Genomic DNA, 15,695 nt, shown 5'->3' on the forward strand with positions numbered 1-15,695 from the left:
AATGTCTGTTTATATTCCTTTTCTCTTGTCAATATCTCTGACATACCTGTGGATGCACTGATTTGACAATCAAAATGTTCCATCATAAATGTAAAACGACATGAGCGAAGTCAGGTTACAGCGACCACATAAACACTTTGTGGGGGTTTTACTGTATGTGTTTTGTAAAACTTGAAAACAGCATTCAAATAGACTGGGAACCTGGGCATTTTAGAGCCAAATGTGTTGGTACTTTCTTTCAATACTTGTAGAGTTAAACCTGATCCTTTGTTACAAAATGTTTAAGGACTTGAATTTTGTTTGTCCAAGTCTCTTTGTTCACATCTGGTCAAACCTCAAACTTTATTTCATTGAACACAAAGCCCACTGACAACTCCATTTGTCCATTTCTTCTCAGAAAAGAATCCCAAAAACAAATGAAGAGCAGCTCAGTGAAACAAACAAAGAAAAAAAAGTTGGCTGATTTTTACGTGAAACAAAGAAAGGAAGAATAAATCAATAGATGGGTTCATTTGCACTTTTAAAAAACCTTTCACAATGTTAAGTGGAAATTCCATCTGGGGATTAAAATATCCAAAACCTTAAAAGTAATTTGACAGAAATGCTTTTATGGTAGTTTCCTGTTGAGGAAATGGGTTAGAAAGAGGAAACAGTGGGTAACCTCAACTGTCAGATGAAAAAAAAAAGGCTTCAGTATAATTGTTGACTTTTACTAAGTACATTTTATCTCAGACTGACACTTTTTTAGTCCTGCTTTTCTGTGCTCTATCAGTACAATGAACCCTGACAAGGTGTTTCATGTAGTACAATGTAATGCGTGAAAAATGGTCACACGAGGATTGTGATAGATTTATTTGAAGTGTTGTAGGGCCTTGTCTTCTCAAATGCACCTTTCTAACCATCCCACTAACTCTGCCTCATATCCTTCTGCAGCAGCGACGGCCCCTTCCTACATGACCCAGTCTCCTGGCAACCAGGCACCAATCAGCACGCAGGATCTCTCTCTGTAGTAACCACAGTGTGGGGCGTGACCAATCCCACACACAGCCAGGTAACACATGACTCAGTACCCTGGGACATTTTTGTCTCCTCCTGTTTTATGTACTGTAGCTATGCAAAGCTGTTACAACAGGGTTTCCGCTGGTCATTAAAAAGCATTAAAAGTCATTAAATAGATTTTGTGAAAATTAAGGCCTTAAATGCTATGAAAAAGCATTAAATTCGATCTCCAGAGGCATTAGAAACTGAATACACTTGATGGGAAAAAAATATTGTTATTCATGATTTATTTTTATTATGTAAACATTCAATAATTTTCATGTGGGGTGTGAAGGCAACAGTGGTACCAGTAGTGATCAGGGCACTAGGGGCAGTGACCCCCAAGCTGAGATGATGGCTCCAGCAGATACCAGAAACAACATTAGAGATCTCTGTCCAAAAGAGCGCAGTCCTAGGAACAGCTAAGATCCTGCGCAGAACCCTCAGGCTCCCAGGTCTCTGGTAGAGGACCCGAGCCTGAAGGAGGCATTGCCCAGGTGGGCGACAAAAAGATTTATTTATTTATATTTTTTATACATAAAACTGTATCTGCACTTGGACATGGGCATTACATTTGTTTAAAGTGGTATTAAAAAGCATTAAATTAGATTTGCTGATACCTGCAGAAACCCTGTGCAAGAAAATCTCCTGTTTATCATCATCTTTGATCATCTTTGACACCTTTGTTGAGGAAATACCAGTGTGAAGTTTAGGCTAAACATGGAACATAAAAATAAAAACGATGATCTTTGTTTAAAGAAATCTTTATACCCTTACAATACACTCTGACAACTGAAAGGGAACACACACCTTCCAATGGTACGAGTTTTGCAGTGACGTATTGTTCATTGTAAATGCAGTATCATAGGCATATTCCTTAATCAGTACAGGGAACTGAAGTCTTTCTTTAACACTGCAGTATTTTATGCACACTTTTCCAAGTCTCTCAAAACAGGAATAAAGTTACAACCCTGTTTCCATGCAATGTTTTTGCCTGCATTTGTCATGATTATAGGAAATTGCTTAGTAGTATTTGTTTTCTCTGTTTGTTCCTCCTCTGTCAGCAGGAAAAGTTCATCCAAATTTCCTGTAATTTTATTCTTATTGATAAAAGCTCAGAGTTACCTCAGGTTATTTGTAATTGTAAAATTGTAAATGCAAGAATTTACTCCAGTTTAAGTGTAAAGTGATATCTTAAGTTAAAAGAATGTTTTTTTGTTTTTTTTTTAAATGAAGCGAGATATCAGTGAGTGTAGACTAAATGTGCGTGACTGATTATTCCTCTCACGGCATTAATGTGACTGATCATATGAAGTTGTATATAAATTCTTGAGAGCTGCTCTTAAAGGTTACTCCTACACTTCACAGTGAGTAGGACTGAGTTGCTTTATAAATATGTCCCAACATACTGTTGAGTCTCCTTCAAAGCAGTCTGAGGTAGATTCTTTTACAACAATTTAGAGAAATATGAACGGGCCTGAGCTTTATAGCCAGATATGCTTTACTCCTGTTTATGAGCCTATAGGAAAAGTATTTCCTTTTTAGATTTAGAAGAGATGTTGAAAAATAACCACTGGGGAATATTATCAGAAGAAATATGTTTGACTGCTTATAAGTAAACATTGGTTTTAAAATACCAAAAAGCTTCTTCTATTTCTTTTTTTTTTCCTAAATCTGCTCCTTGTAGAAACACAGCAGTGTAGGTTTGGGATAACTAACCCTAACTCAAAGCTACAGTGACAACTAATTTCAATTGTTTCCCCATTGTCTAAAAGAAGGCCTTTAATGCATAGAAGTTGCATTTTCATTTAGTAAACTACATTAAAAAAAACACTAAAAGCTGGTCAGTTGGTATCAGTCATTTAAGATCAGTTTAGTTTGATGGATACTTTTATTATTTTGTAATGATTATCTCTATTACATTGGAGCTATGTACAATTATTTTGCAGAATCAGAAGAATAATCTCCACTTGTTTGAACACAGCTAGATAAATCCAACATGAATGTCTCCATTACCATTTCAGTATTAGTAATTGCTTCTTAGAACAGTTGTGTATTTTAAGTCATGTGAAATCTGTCTTGTGCTAGTTTTGCTCACAAAATCTGTTGAACGACCGGATATGTATTATTAATTTTCATTCATTCCACTGTTCAGTGACAATAAATACCTTTTCTTCCTAAATAGGTTCCCTGTAGAACTGTAAATAAACTTATTATGCATACTAAAGGGATAAAATAACAACTGTATCTTTAATTGGATTTATTTCTGTGGCAGTTAATCAATGAACTCTATTGTGATAGTGTTGTTTAATCCACCAGGCTCGATTATGAATAGAATTTAAAGATCCTGAGTGTCATAAAACAGGTGTTTTAGCATCTTCAATGAAAAATTCTCTTTAGCGTACTTATATTTAAAGTAAAGTCTATCTATATCTAAAAAGTTGCATCTTTCTCTTTTTGCTTTATAAATCAAATGTTTTTAGTTGTGTCAGTGTCTGTGAGCAGTGAGTCTGATGTTCAATACTTTGTGGGATTAACCTTATGGTTTAGTTTACTGTCATTATACCCTTCTTCTCTTTCTGTTTTTTCCTGTAGGTATTTGGTGCACCCATGGGTCCGGGTGAGAACTCCGGTGGCCACATGATGCCTGGCGGTAGCCCTGGTATGGGCGGCGGCATGGGCTCTCAGTTTATGGGGCAGCAGTCATACAGCGACGCTGTGTCAAAGGGCTACGGCCAACCAGTCATGTATGGACGTCCTAACGCCGCCTACAACCCGCCACCCTACGGTGGAAGGTACATTTAGTTTCTAATCATGAAATACAACACTGTTTGGAACAAGCTGTTACATCTGCTGTAGCATCAGCATATGTCAACATGGCTCCTCACCCACCACTGTGACTCATGCTTGTGACAAAACCTCACACACTCATTTGATCAGTTCACCAAGTTCACAGCCCACTCATGTCGCTGTCTTCCCCTCTCCTTTCAGTTACTCTGGTAACAGTGGAGGAGCTGGTCTGGGAGTCCGTCCTCCCTCAGACTTTACCCAGGCTGCTGCTGCTGCTGTTGCTGCTGCTGCTGCCACAGCAACTGCCACCGCTACGGCAACTGTTGCAGCAATACAGGAAAAACAGAATCAGGAACTGAACTATGGCCAGGTAAATGTTCAAACATGCTGGTCGGGTCAGTTTCCCCAGCAGAACAGACATTTAATACTTATTACAGTGCATTTTTGTCCATTTTTATTATGTACAAGACAAGCGTCCCTGTGCAGGATGTCTTCAGTTTCCCTCTTCATTTACATCTTCAGTTTCCATCTGGTTTGGAGTTGTGATGTTAGGTTGCAGGGCTGTGGGAGGGGTGCAAAGCAGAAGCTGGTTTTCTGCTAACACGGATTCATGACACATGCTTCTTATTAACTGCAAAGAAGTCACATAAATTGACACTGCACTCCCTGCCAGACTATTTACTCCACAGACTACAGACTGTTTACATAGTGAGAGTCACTGTGAAAGCAGAGCAAACTCCATCATCATCTTTGTTTTTTCCCTTGAAAAAGTCTCAAATCGACAACAAATAAAGACAGTAATATATCACGTTTTCAATATGTTCAAATTTGTTTGGGTGAAAGTGGTTTATCGTTAACATGCAGATTTTATTAGTAAACATTATAAATCAACCTCAGCTGAAGTTGCTAATGATGTTTCTGTTATTTTTTTCCACTTTGACTCATTGGTTAGGGTGTGTAAAGTACCTACAGTGCTTTCTTTTACCCCTGCTCTCATACTTCTGTTTTCCTCTCAGATGGGTGGAGCATCCTCTTACAGCACCCAGTTCCTGTCTCATTCTGGCCCTCGCGGCCCTCCAGGGATGAATCCCGGTGGGATGGTCCCTTCCAGGCATGTCCCTCCACCATCCGCTGGGGGCATGTATCCCTCTCACCCAGCACAGACGCAGAAGATACCCCAGCACGGAGGCTATTCAGGTGGACAGCAAGGGCTCAAACGGCCTTTCCACTCAGAGGTCAGTGCTCATCAGTGCTGCCACCATTTCAAGATTACAACCTGTAGTTTTACTCAAAGACACACACATGGGCTTTAAGGGGAAATGGAATAAAAATACAGGAATAACACAGTAGTGGTGTGTTTTTCTTTGTATATATAAATGTCTGAAGCCACGACACCAATTTTTCTGGGTTATTTAATGTTTTACTTTCATTCATGTTAATGTAAGTATTTTGTTCTCAGCCCACTTTTCTAGATTTTTGCATTTCAGGAGCATATCCCAAAGATCTTCATTTTTCTTAAAAAGACAGCAATCTGTTCACATTGCTAACAAAAAGTAATTTTCTGGATATTTTCCTGTTTAGTAGGAGTTTGAGGAGAAGTTTTCCACTGATAGCAGACATTTGTGTAAACATAGCCTCCCTTGTTTAGTCCCTCTGCTGCTTTAAATGGATGGCATTGCAATATTTGTTCATACCCTATCAGTTCATTTCTGTAGGGCATCGATCTCTGCCTTAAAGGATCTTTGTCTCTACTACAGCTGAAAGCAAATGGGTTAAAAACCTCAACTGTGACACACATTCAGAATGTGCTGTATGCGTATCCAAAGAATACACATAAAAACTGGAATATGATAAACATATCCCGCATGTTGATCTGAAATTTTCAGAAAAGGCCTGAGAATATCCATACAGACAACGTTGTTTACATAATATGTATAAAATTCAGAACTATTGCCATATTTGGAGTAATAGTGTACATGTAAACATAGTGATTGTAATATTTTTGCTGCTCACTATCATATACACTGTATGTGAACATTAAATGAATATATTCAGGTTTTTAGTAGTTATTGAACACATACAATGCAAAGACATGACTGTGTCCTCTATCACTGTCCAGAAAAAATAATCTAGAAAATAATTGCATATTTATCAATAATTACATAATGTAACTGTTTATTGATCTGTTTTCTGCTTGCCTAAATGGTTGTTAGTCTATTTTTGGTTCTTTCCAGTCATGCATCAGCCTATCTGTGTTCTCCAGGGTTTTCCAGTGCAGCAGTACAGCTCTGGTGGGATGTCAGGGTACCCAAACCAGCCTTTGCAGTACCCCACTGGTCCTCAGCAACGATGTGCCCCCTCACCCTCTTATCCCTCCAGCCGCATGCCTCTCATGAGCCAGTACAATTCTGGATCACACAACCCAGCCCAGTTCCCCCCTGGAGCCGGCCAGCCAAATCCTCCACAGTATTACAAGGTAACCACTTCCTCTACCCTTTCATTTAACTACCAACAAGGAAGAGAGTAATGATTCCTCATCATTAGTTATGTCATTATTGACCTTCTTACCACTGGCATGAACATTTGTATTTTAAAACCTTGGTTTCTGTCACTGGAAAAGCTTTGTAACTTTTCATCTTATATTTTTTATTTAATTCTGATCTTATTTCCACTGCACTGTTAGTTTTTTGGTGGTCCAAAGAGCTGCATCATTAGCTCAGTGTCATGTTTCCCATTTGTGTTTTCCAGTCGGAGCCTTTCAATGGTCAGGGCAGCCTGCCATCTGGAGGAGCAGGAGGATATAATGCCTTCACACAGGCTGCAGTGAATGGGGTAAGATGTGTACTCTGTGTACCCACATCACTTTTAAAGGTTTGGTAACCGTTGTGCTCAAATCATACACTGAGGTCTAATTGCTCCTCATCCCCATCTCTCAGCCAAGCAGGGGGGCAGTGATGCCAGGGTATCCCACCTCACCAATGGGAGGTAATCCAACCCCTCCAATGACCCCTGGAACCGCCATGCCTCCTTACCTCTCCCCTGGCCAGGACACTAAACCCCCATACCTCCCACCAGACACCAAGCCCAACATCACCGCTCAGCAGGCTTCTACAGGTAAAACCCAACTCTGGCATAAACACTCCAGTCAATAAACTGCAAAGTATACGACATCTATCATTTAAGACGTTTTCCATTTAGGAAACCCCAGTGACGATCTGCGCCTGACTTTCCCTGTACGGGATGGCATCGTGTTGGAGCCCTTCAGACTGGAGCACAACCTTGCTGTCAGTAACCATGCCTTCCAGCTGAGAGACTCAGTCTACAAAACACTTATGATGAGGTAGGAAGCTTGCGTTTCCCTTCAGATATTTTCACTGCGACCTATGGTGTAAGGTGAAAGCAGACTGCTGTGATAAAACTAAATGTCTAATGTGATACTGACTTTTAGAGTCAAAGGAGTCTTTTCTGTTTCTCTTCCTGAGTGATTAAGGCACAAGATGAGGAATGTTTGATAACCCCACCCAGTCATGAAATGAGAGTTGTGTTATATTGCCCCCTGCAGACCTGATCTGGAGTTACAGTTCAAGTGTTACCACCATGAGGACAGACAGATGAACACTAACTGGCCTGCCTCCGTACAAGTGAGTATCATCCACTGTCTGTTTGGCTCCTTGTGATATTTGCACCTGTTTATGTTGCTATTGTGTGATCAAAGATACAGGACTGTAAGATGGAAAAGACAAGAACATATTTTTTACTGTTGTCATAGCTCAGCAAAAACTAACTTTATACCACTGATTATTTGTTGTCATACACAGTGCCTTTACAAGGTCCAGCTGTAGCACCTGAGTCATTCTTAATACCACCTAAGGCAAAGTAATATAAAATGTGAAGAGCATCAAAACTTATTTTTAAAAAATTACTTCTATTTGGTCCCTTGTGAACTTCATCAAGTTTTGTTTTTTAAGCTTTTTACATATTTATATGCTTTACCACATTTTTTTTACACATATGATGCTAAAAATTGTCCAATATTATTCTAAAATGTATATTCCCCCAAAAATGTGTGGAAGGACTTTCAGACTCCACAACAATGCACCCAAATCTTCCAAAAATTTACTAAAAGTATCAGAAGCCAAACAGCCTCTAAACCTTCTAAAAACTATGGTGAAAATCTACTGTGGTTGGGTAAGGAGAATTAATGATACTGTACATGTTTTAATGTGGTCATCTGTATGGTTTGTGTGATGGACTTGTGAAAACTAATCTCTCTCTACAATAATGAAAACTATGTATTGTTATTTTGGACCCTTTTGCCTAGTTTTTCAGTGATATTTTGTGTGATATTAAAATTACTGTACAGTGATGTTAGTAATTGAAGTGTGTTATTTTGAGTAGTAATGTTCCTTAGAATTATACTATGAAGGGTTAGTATGTACAAAACTAATTCATGAAAAACCATGTCTGTGATGTCAAATACTCAAAATTTGTTTAGAGACGGGCACCTAAATGAAACCTGTTATTTTTGCCTGTTTTTTTCCGTATTAGGTGAGTGTCAATGCCACACCTTTGTCCATTGAAAGAGGTGACAACAAAACCTCTCACAAGCCTTTGTACCTGAAACAAGTGTGTCAACCGGGACGTAATACTGTACAAATCACCGTAACAGCTTGCTGCTGTGTAAGTATCTGTGATGTTACACCTTCAACATCTAAAAAAAAAAGTCCCATATCTGAGTTTTTCTTTTAACCTCTACTTTCCTCTGTTTGTCCCCAGTCCCATCTATTTGTGTTGCAGCTTGTCCACCGGCCGTCTGTCCGGTCTGTCCTCCAGGGGTTGATGAAAAAGAGACTACTGCCAGCTGAGCACTGCATCACTAAGAGTGAGTTAAACTCTAAGTTTGTTGTTCATTTTTCTTTAAAGCGTGTGCATGAGAATTTGGCGGGGCTCTTTGCTCCTGGAGGATTCTGTTGGGTTTCTGTAAATTGGTTTAAAATTTGATTTGATTTGATCTATCTCTCCTTTATGTGAAGCACTTTGTAACATGTTGTTTTAAAAAGTGCTATATCAATAAAGCTTTACTTACTTACTTACTTACTCTCCTGCTCATGTTTCTTTTATTTGTTGTGTCAGTAAAAAGAAATTTCAGCTCTGGCACTATCCCTGGGACCCCTGGGCTGAATGGAGAAGATGGTGTAGAGCAGACAGCAATCAAAGTGTCTCTCAAATGTCCAATCACATTCAGACGGATCCAACTGCCTGCCAGGGGGCACGACTGCAGACACATACAGGTGAAGTCACATGAACACAAACACACTGATGTATTTTACAGTATCTATCCAAATCCACTCATTATTCTCCTGTGTCTTTTTTATAGTGTTTTGACTTGGAGTCCTATTTGCAACTAAATTGTGAAAGAGGGACATGGAGGTGTCCTGTGTGCAAGTACGTTATGAGACTTGACATATTTCGCAGTCTAATGCACAGTGAGAGCAAAATCTCAACTGCTCTTTGTTCTCTGTGTTTATAGTAAGACGGCTTTACTGGAGGGACTGGAGGTCGACCAGTACATGCTTGGGATTCTTGTGTACATCCAGAAGTGAGTGCTGAAATGTAAAAAAAAAAAAAAAAAGAAAAAAATCATATTAGTGAAATAATCTGTATTATGTCACTAAACCGCTCGTCTTTTTCTGCCATCCTCAGTTCGGACTACGAGGAGATTACCATAGATCCTGTCTGTGGTTGGAGGCCGGTTCCTGTCAAACCAGATCTGCACATAAAGGAGGAGCCCGATGGGCCAGTGCTGAAACGCTGCCGCACAGTCAGCCCAAGTCACATGGTCCTACCTAATGTGATGGAGATGATCGCTGCCCTGGGTCCAGCTTCCTCTCCCTACCAGAGTGTTACTGCAGGGGGCAGGAACACCCCCGACTACAACAGGCCAGGTAAGAGGAGGGACGCTGTCAGGGTCTGTGAATTAGTAATGCACACACCTGCACGTGGGTTATAGTACAGAGTAAAAGCTGAATGAGTTATAAAGACCAATTTAGGAATTTGGAGCCGAAAGCTGATATGTGATTAATTAGCTGATATCACTCCACCCTCTACTTCCTGGAAAAAATATCACAAATGTCAAAAATTGATTTCCTTTGACTCCAACAGAAACTGGATGACTGTTGGAATTACATCAAGCTCAAAGTAATTAATGAATAATTTTGATTAAAGTGAACTTCAAACTAACTGTATTTTTTTTTTTTAACTGAGACCAGTTTTTGTTTTCTGAGCTATTATTTTTAAAGTTAGAACTTACAGTGGAAACCTAATAATATAAAATTTTCAGCAGTATTTTAAAGATCTAATTTAACCCTAAGCAAGCTTTGTGAAACATATATTGATGTTGATTTTCTTGTATATTTAATAAAAATAAGTAGATTTTATTTGAAAACTGCTAATATCTATTGTTAGTCGCTATGTAACAAATCAGTTTGCTGGTCATTGTGTGAAATAAACCTCTTTATGATGATGCAGGGCCCCAATGTATTTATAGTGTACACAAACATTAAGGCTTTCAGTTGGACTGTTTTTTTTTTTTGATGGGAGGTGACCCAGAACAATAATTCAACCTCTAAAGCACCAGTGATTGCCATCTGAGTGTAAAGACTACCCCCCCCCCTTCTCTTCATCCAACTGATGTCTTCCTGCTCCACAGCTGGAAGCACTTTCTCTTCCATGCTACACTGCTCACTATTATGCAACAGCCTTCACAGACCTGTTTTTATTTGCAGACTGGAAGTAACATTTGTTTTCCTTTTGTTGCTGTAGCGAGCCAGGGATTTTCCAACCAAACAGGATTCACAGACTTCCCCAACACACCTGGTACCCCGACACTAGGAGAGTACGCACCTTCAGGACCACCACCCCCAATGTCTTATCAGTCTGACCAGGTTAGACACTTTTGACTCCCCTCTTACATAAGGTACAATGCATATATGAGTGAACATACATGTATCCCTCCCTTTCTGGGCATAGCCTCTGGCCACAGGATCAACCTCATTCCAGTTTAGTCCACTGAGGACATTTGTCTTAATGGTTGAGTAGGCATCAATGACAGTCAGCCTATTGAATAGAGCATGCCCAGAAGGCTCTGACGCATGAGCTCACTTCAAATAAAACTCAACTCTGAGGAGCATCTGTTATGCAACATACACTACCTTGTCCCCGTTGAAATGGACTAGATCTACTTCTTCAGCCAGTGGATATAATACAGCCATTTTTGTTGCAAATGTTTGTTGCACAAATGACGTGCAGCCAACAGTCATTTTTGTAGGGATTATCTTTTTGTGTATCATATGCTGCCATGTGTTATAAAGAGAGCGCTGTTGTATTACAGTGTTCAGCAACACTGACTGTCTTGTCCTTCTGGCTTATGAGTTCAGTGGAGAGCCTTTAACTGAACCTGAAAGAGACAGCATTTCCTGAAAATATAGTCCCTCACACACGTAACAAAAAGCTTACTCCTGTCGCATGCAGCTGCTAGAGACCAAATAAAGTGTCTGTCCTCCACTGTCACACACTTCTGGTGTTCAGTCCTTAAAAAAGGGCCAGAAGGAATATATCTAATGCTTAGCATTTGAACTACCATGACTTTTTTTGTTCCTTTTATCAACATTAAATTCAACCCTCCCTTATTTTTGTGTCTCGTTTTTGTCTGTCTTTGCTGCTCTACTAACAGCCGCCTCATGCTGGGCGAATCGAACACTCCCACAACATCCTCCAGCAGCACAGTTCAGGTGTTCATGGTAACCAGGGCCTCGGTGATGCTGGCAGCCCACTACCACAGCGGAACTCTAATACCCAGAATCCCCGGATGCAGACTGAAGGCTCATTTGGTCTGGGAGGCCCTGGAGCACCCGGGGTAGATGGAGCTGATCATACACTAGATGTGAGTGGATAATCAGGAGTCATCCTTTCCTGAACCATCATTGGACTTTAAAAACAATTTCTTGTCAAATTCACAATTTCTTACTCCTAGTCTGTGTCACCTTGCGGGTCCAAAACATGGCTGCCAGAGCTAATAGACACTGCTTTTGGTTCCACCAAACAATCTGCAGAATATCTTGGATACGTGTCAAAAACACCCCAGTTCAAAAAGTCTATTTTTTATAAAAGCTGTGCACAGCAGGGAGACGGTCATAATTGTTCATACATCAAATCACTAATGAACACAATGTGTAAATATAGATGCAAAAAAAGTGAGGATTCATTCCAATCTTCCTTTGTAACTGAACTTAACTATACTTTCTCTTTGGGCTAGAGCTGAACAAAGCAGAAAGTAACAAAAATGGAATTAATATAGACAAAAAAGAAAAAAAAAAATTCATTGTCAAATATTTAAGATATGTAGGAACTGAGAAATATCTAATTGCATAAAATGGAATGTAATATTCATAATTCTGTTTTCTGTTAGTGTGGCATCCATATTAAAGGTGTATTACCATCACCTGGTGTATTAAATTGTAGACCCAAGTTAATATCCTTAAAGGGCACATGTAGTGACTTTTCATTGCTAGCAATTTCAAAAGATCATGTATAATACTAGCGGTTCTGTCTGGTAACTTACGTCATAGCCTCTTAAGTACAGGTGAGTACTGAGTCACTGCTCCGTCAGTCAGACTTGGTCCGCGACATGTTGCCTCCTTCACGGGCTGTTCTAGCACTGGTAGTGACGCAGTGACGTAGTATTGTCGATTACCTGGGCTGCGATGAACTGGTCACTGACCCTGTGCAGCAGACACCGGTCTAAGATGACACGTTATCACATCCAATAGTAACCATTTACACCCATTTCCTCAAAAATGCTAGTTTGCTTCTTGAACACGTGCTTCCCACTCAATCTTGCTTATGACTGCTGCTTGTTTACTTACACTCAATCACCCAGAAACAATGATGGTACGTCACTTACTGCCGACAATGACTGATCCCCATAACCCCCCCCCCCAGTAATTTATGTAAGAAAAAGTTCCAGTGTGGCACATTTATGGCGATTTTTTTTTTTTTTTTTTTTTTTTTTTTTTTTTTTTTTTGACGGAATTTGTGCTTCTTTTGCTCATAACTAATACACAAAGCACAATTAATGTTGTAAGCATGACCTGTACTGGTACCCTGTAAAGAAAAAAGTCCAGAATCAACAAAAGAAACACTGGCTCTAACATGGACTTACCCAGTTTTTGTGGAAGAGGTTGTGTTCAGTTGGGTACAAGCTGTAACTTAATATCATGCTCTGAAACTTTAGCTGTGTAGGTTCCTTGTCAATGATACTTGCTCTAAAATAAAAGAACACTGACCAGACCTGGAAGTCAGCAAAACCAGAAAAACACAACTCTCCACCTCTACAATGCTCCAAGTGTGGTAGGAAGCCGGGGGTTAATCTCTTTATGTGGTGTTTACAGCAGAGATGAGGTTAACTTGTACAGGGCTAGAGTTTTAAAACCGTTTGGACATGGGACCAAACTCAAGTTCCTGTTTTTCTGCGTCTGTTTCAGCTTCTTCCTGAGCTGACCAACCCCGACGAGTTGCTGTCTTACCTGGGTCCCCCTGACCTCCCCAACAACAGCAGTGATGACCTGCTGTCTCTGTTTGAGAACAACTGACCTTCACATTCTCACAGCAGTCATCTTTCAATCCAGCCTCTGCTTCTCTGTTCGCTGTAGCCCCACCCACATCAGTTTAAGACGCCACAGTCTGTCGGCTCCCACTACTTCTGTGTGTGAGTGTGTATGCGCGAGTGTCTTTTTGTGCGCATGAGTTTGTGTGTGTGTGCATATGTTTTTGTGTATCTTTGTCGTTTTGAAGTGTCCTGCTTTACCTTGAAGTTCATTCAGTGCGGTGTACAGGTAAAGGAGGGGACCACTCTTTGTACATGTAAACACTGTCTGTGAAGGATATTACAGTCCATGCAGTAGGCACTGACTCCTCAGACCAGCAATTAAAACTATAGCACAAGTCACAGGCTGAAGGATTCATGTTTAAAGATTATATTTGTTTGGAAAGAAGAAGTTGGAACAGACTCATTAAGATCCAAAGGTGATGTAAGATAAGGGCAGATAAAGTGATCAGGCAGAAGAAATGTTTATCACTAAGTGAACTAGAAAGTCATTAAGTAAAGGGAAGTACCTCCGCCACAGTCAAGTAATTCAATTCCAATGTTAGTTAAAACAAAAAGGTCTATTTTTCTGAATCTGTTCCAAAATATAGTGACTTCCACCTAGTTTTCATTAAAATCAGTGCAGTAGTTTATTACATAATTCTGCTGACAGACAAACAATCAGACCCAGGTGAAAACATAACCTCCTTGGCGAAGGTAACAAGGAAGAAAAAGTAGGCCGAGGTGTGTAAAAGATATTTTTAATAAAAGAAGTTGGGAGAGAGCTGAGGTTCATTTTGCTACATCCTTCAGCACTGTGAAATACATACAACTCCCACCTTTCACTCTGTTGTCCTCTTTGGGGGGTTTCAAGCATACTGTAAATGAGTACAGCTGTGTGTCATGGCATTTTCTGCCATTTGAAAGCTATTTGTATGTTTTTAAATTGTTTGACATGTATAACCCATCATGACACGGGTTTATGTACTGTATAATCAACTGTTTTCATTAGAGAACGTGTGTGTATGAAAATGAATTGTTAATCATGGTAAAAATTAATGTTATTAGTTGGATAATGGATCATTGTTAGCACTGTATACATACATAGAAACTTATAACGCAGTGGTAAAAATCTGAGGCCACACAAATTGTATGTGTGACAGAAAATGGACAGTCATTAATGCAGTTAAAAAGGCCGAGTTTAAAATTGTTCTTAATACCACTTTTTAAAGCCGACACTTTTCTATGAATGACTTTCGGACTGAACCCTTTGGGGTCCAATATTGCTAAGAGAAGACAACGATAAACAAGGTTCTTTGCCAATTGAGCAACAATAATATGTTATATTTGGAAATTATGGACTATTTAAATGCAAATTTGCGAAAAAGCTTTTTTTAATATGTAAACTATTCCACATATTTTGTAACACATTGTAATTGCCATTATTTTCTATTTATTTTTTAATCATAATCGTCATTGTACCTACAGTTACTTTGTCCCTTTCCTGAAACTCAGAATTAAAATCACTTTATTTGCCCACTTTGTTTTGTTGGCTCTGGTGCAGAATTATGTCAGTGACTTCGATAACTAAGCGTTGACTGGTACAAAAGAACATGCTCGTGATCTGTGACAAAACGCCACTGTTAACTAAGTTTTAGGTATTGATAAAATCTGGACACTGTGATGTAATAAAAATATACTGGCTGATAACACACTTTAATGCGTGGTGTAAATAGGCCTGTAGGTTGCAGCTGAATATCTTATTCTTCTTATGGAATGGAAAGACATCAAATATGTTACTGTATGTATTTTTAATCTGTATTGCATCTGTAAAATCATCAGGGTTGAACAATGTAAATACATAAAAATAGTATACATATACAATCATACAGATCAACGACAGAAGGGTTGTAGATGTTTATCAAGGATATTCCTGTTGAGACACAGAGGTAAATTGATTTTTTTAACAGAAAAATCAGCCATGAAATGGTGATTTAAAAACTCTTATTTCTGTTTTGCAGAGAAGTTACTCAAATGAGACCACTGGTCTTACACTCTAGTCAGATTCAAATTGTGTCACAGTTTCCTGGGCGCAAATGTTTGACGGGCCCCTTTCCAAACTAGTTTGGTGGTCAGGAATTCTTTTCTTTCTTTAAAAAAGACATTGCATGCAGGATGTGGCAGAATAGGTCTCATTCATTATGTAGGACACTGTAGGCTACCT

The 15,695-nt window shown here is 39.3% G+C and overlaps 1 protein-coding gene across 2 annotated transcripts in view; it reads left to right on the top strand.

Annotated features, from left to right (window-relative positions):
* Positions 1-15,182, top strand: part of zmiz2 (zinc finger, MIZ-type containing 2) — a 22,413-nt gene extending 7,231 nt beyond the window's left edge. For both annotated transcript variants that reach the window (XM_030148892.1, XM_030148893.1), the window contains exons 3-20: positions 934-1,051; positions 3,634-3,833; positions 4,030-4,198; positions 4,845-5,063; positions 6,092-6,304; positions 6,577-6,660; positions 6,765-6,942; positions 7,027-7,168; positions 7,391-7,469; positions 8,377-8,508; positions 8,605-8,710; positions 8,962-9,119; positions 9,206-9,273; positions 9,359-9,427; positions 9,532-9,773; positions 10,651-10,772; positions 11,561-11,770; positions 13,371-15,182. In XM_030148892.1, coding sequence (XP_030004752.1) covers positions 934-1,051; positions 3,634-3,833; positions 4,030-4,198; positions 4,845-5,063; positions 6,092-6,304; positions 6,577-6,660; positions 6,765-6,942; positions 7,027-7,168; positions 7,391-7,469; positions 8,377-8,508; positions 8,605-8,710; positions 8,962-9,119; positions 9,206-9,273; positions 9,359-9,427; positions 9,532-9,773; positions 10,651-10,772; positions 11,561-11,770; positions 13,371-13,478 — 2,617 coding nt within the window. In that variant the 3' untranslated portion in view covers positions 13,479-15,182. The remainder of the gene's footprint in view (positions 1-933; positions 1,052-3,633; positions 3,834-4,029; positions 4,199-4,844; positions 5,064-6,091; positions 6,305-6,576; positions 6,661-6,764; positions 6,943-7,026; positions 7,169-7,390; positions 7,470-8,376; positions 8,509-8,604; positions 8,711-8,961; positions 9,120-9,205; positions 9,274-9,358; positions 9,428-9,531; positions 9,774-10,650; positions 10,773-11,560; positions 11,771-13,370) is intronic.
* Positions 15,183-15,695: the final 513 nt, after the last annotated feature.

Source organism: Sphaeramia orbicularis, chromosome 12, assembly GCF_902148855.1.
Source record: "Sphaeramia orbicularis chromosome 12, fSphaOr1.1, whole genome shotgun sequence".
Lineage (NCBI taxonomy): Eukaryota > Metazoa > Chordata > Actinopteri > Kurtiformes > Apogonidae > Sphaeramia > Sphaeramia orbicularis.